This window comes from Sinocyclocheilus rhinocerous, unplaced genomic scaffold, assembly GCF_001515625.1.
Source record: "Sinocyclocheilus rhinocerous isolate Xijiao unplaced genomic scaffold, SAMN03320098_v1.1 scaffold61, whole genome shotgun sequence".
NCBI classification, from domain to species: Eukaryota; Metazoa; Chordata; class Actinopteri; order Cypriniformes; family Cyprinidae; genus Sinocyclocheilus; species Sinocyclocheilus rhinocerous.
The window spans coordinates 482,797-485,819 of NW_015640445.1; the positions used below are offsets into that span (position 1 = coordinate 482,797).

A 3,023-nucleotide genomic window follows, 5' to 3' on the forward strand; every position below is an offset into this window, starting at 1 on the left:
AAGATGTTGGCAAGCCAGGTAGTGCAGAAACTCCTCTAAAATGCATACACCATATGCAATCTGGATGATCTCGGTGAGTCTTGTCAGATCTCATAAATGTGGTAGTGAAATGGGGAGGGGGAAGGTTGGATTAGGGTGCAGAGAATGGACAGGGGGGTCGGCAGAAATCTGCGGATTATTGGGAAATTTTAATCTAGTTTTTAACAGAGGGGGATGAAATAGATAAGTAGGCAAAGAGAGATGGAGAGAGAGAGAGAGATCATGGGCATACAAAGGTATATTTAAAGGGGTCATGAACTGAGAAACCAAAATTCCCTTGATCTGTCAAAACAGGACAGAAAATGACCTATTTCTTCTAAATTATGTTTTTTGATGTAAAAATCTTGATAACATTATAATTGGTCCTCAGCGAACAGTTCAAAATAATAAAAGGCAGTTCATGACCCCTTTAATGTTTTGATAAGATTGGCCAGTTTGTGAACTCACCTGGCCTGTGCTCTCAGACAGAGAGTTCCTCAATGAACGTCGTCGAGTGACAATCACAGAAGTCTTGTAATCAGAGCAGCTCATGTCATGGGTGCTCAAAGGCCGTGAAGGCCAACTAGCTGAGAGGGAGGCTTGTTCGTGATCCGGGGACAAGGATTCAGTCTGCTTCACTGGCACAGAGACCGGAATGACCAATGGCATGAGGCTGTCATCTCTGGGCCGCTTGGCACTCACCTGATCCACCTCAGCTGCCCCTCGACCTGGACCTGTTGGGGCAACAGGGGGGCTCCAGGGCCTGTGTGGCTCTTGCTGACAACACACATGATTAACACAGTCAAATTAATGGTTCAACAAAAGTCCTAAATCTCAGCAGAGTGCATCCTTCCTCCGCTCAGTAGACAATTGACATGCATGAAAGAAACGAGAGTGCTTAAGAGCTGATATATTAGTACAGGAAATGAGGTTAGCTCAAGACTATTTTCAAAAACATCTTAATGAATCAACTGCGACCTCATTTCTGCTCCAGGATGAAAAATCTTGCCCTGCAGACCAGCAGCAGACTGCATGAGGATGTATAGATATTTGTCACAAGTGAATAACATAATGGCATGCCAGCACAGGACAATACCTCCATATAACCTGACTCTCCTGTGGGTATGTTAATGATTAGAGAACGGGTTCCTTCTATGTTAGGTTTACTGAACTGCATTCATACTTCTCCAGGAACTTAAAAAAAATAACTATACAAAAGTGGCACTCTTAGCAATTTCACAATGCCTGCAAATTTCGAAACCTCATTTAGAAAAAAAAAAACAATGATCTTTGAGTCAGAAAAAAGCATTCTGGGAGGAGCACTAAACCCATGTTTCCCTTATTGTGAGAGTGATTCCTGTTTCTCCTCATTGCTAACTCTAAGCAAAGCATGATGAGAGCAAAGAAAATAAAACTACTGAAACTTCATTGACATGTTGTGGAAAAATGCAATGCAATATACGTCACTACTACCATGTGTCTAACTGGAAGTTGCATGAAAATCTAGAAATCCCTTAGGATGTGGCTTGTCTTATCTGAACTCCGGCCTTGTTGGCACCGCTAAGGTATTCAGCTTAGTACATGAAGCCCTTGCAGCTCACTCACCATTGAGAAAGAGCTGTTTTTCAGCCTACATTTAGAGTAGGGGAGGTTTAGAGGCATAAAGTGACACCCGAGACCAAAAAAACAAAAACCTCACTGACTTATGTACCTACTCCTTTTAAGGAGCTGGAATCAGCTGACCTGAGATTTGCTTTTTACTGGACCGTTCTTTCTGTACGTTATCTAGCCCACAGATCAACAGTATATATGTACACACACCCTTTCTTTGTTATCATCCATTGGACGTCTTAAGGGAGTGCTGCTGTCCTTTTCAAAGTAAGTTTATGTAACAAGGAAAAGCAGAGTGAACTAAATAGCGCGGCCCAGAAACACTTAGATCCCCTCGTTAAATTTGACTGCTAATTGCGCTAATTCTCTGTGCACAGTAAAAGAATGAACAAACCAAGCAATTAACACTAGTCCATATATAAGCAACATCTACTGCAAGAGGATGAAATCTCTTAATCTCCCATTCTAAAAAAAGAATTGACTCAGTGACACTGCAAAATCAAAATTAAGAAAAGCTGTGCTTTTGGGCATTGACAAAAGAAAATGCAGCTCTTTATGTACGTCAGTGTTTAGGCATCCTCAAGAGGGCCAGTGGGCTGAGGGTGGGGTGCACATGCTGGTATTTGTATGAGGAGTCCATCATTTTTTTTGGCTCGAGAGATCATGTGACCTAATGGTGACACTCAGTGCCTGTACTAACTTTACACTCCCCTATAAACTGAGAAACCTGCAGAACCTGTATGCATTTGAAACAAGTAGTGCATCCGCACTAGGGGTGGGAATCACCAGTGGCCTCACGATACGATATTATCACGATACTTGTGTCACGATGCAATATTATTACGATTTTAAATATATTGCGATATTCTGCAATATATTGCAATTTATTACCTTTTTCCAACTTCAAATTATGTCCCCAAAGGAAAACTTTGACAACATCTGTTTTAACTAAAAAGAAACATTTCTCAGTTTGTTTATCTCACTTCAGTTTTATTGTTGCAGTGCAAAATGGGATTGTCAGTTTCAGAACTCAAAACTTTCCCGTTAGTCTAAAAACAGGACTCTATAAAATGTTTCTGGTAATCAAATGAAGGCATAAAATATTAATTTAATTTATCCTAATCAAATGAAAATTAAACACTTATTTTTTGACAAACAAAGTGCTGCACATTCATGAAAACCTGTCATAAATGTTGTATGCACCTGGCAAACTTAACTATTTGTATTACAGTCTAAGTCTAGTCCACCTTAATTAAATGTAAACAGGTATGCACTGCTGTGCTACTACAGGTATTTTGAATAATGCAACTTGAAATTGTACTAAAGTTGTGCAGACCCTTCAGCAATTGGGGCATTTGAAAGTAAATTACTGTTAAATTTAAATTAAATTAAAT

General features: G+C 39.9%; 1 protein-coding gene across 1 annotated transcript in view; it reads right to left on the reverse strand.

Moving 5' to 3' along the window:
- Positions 1–3,023, reverse strand: part of LOC107752736 (ELM2 and SANT domain-containing protein 1-like) — a 35,967-nt gene that overhangs the window by 25,004 nt on the left and 7,940 nt on the right. The window contains exon 3 of the mRNA XM_016568762.1: positions 442–795. Within this exon, the coding sequence (XP_016424248.1) occupies positions 442–795 (354 nt within the window). The remainder of the gene's footprint in view (positions 1–441; positions 796–3,023) is intronic.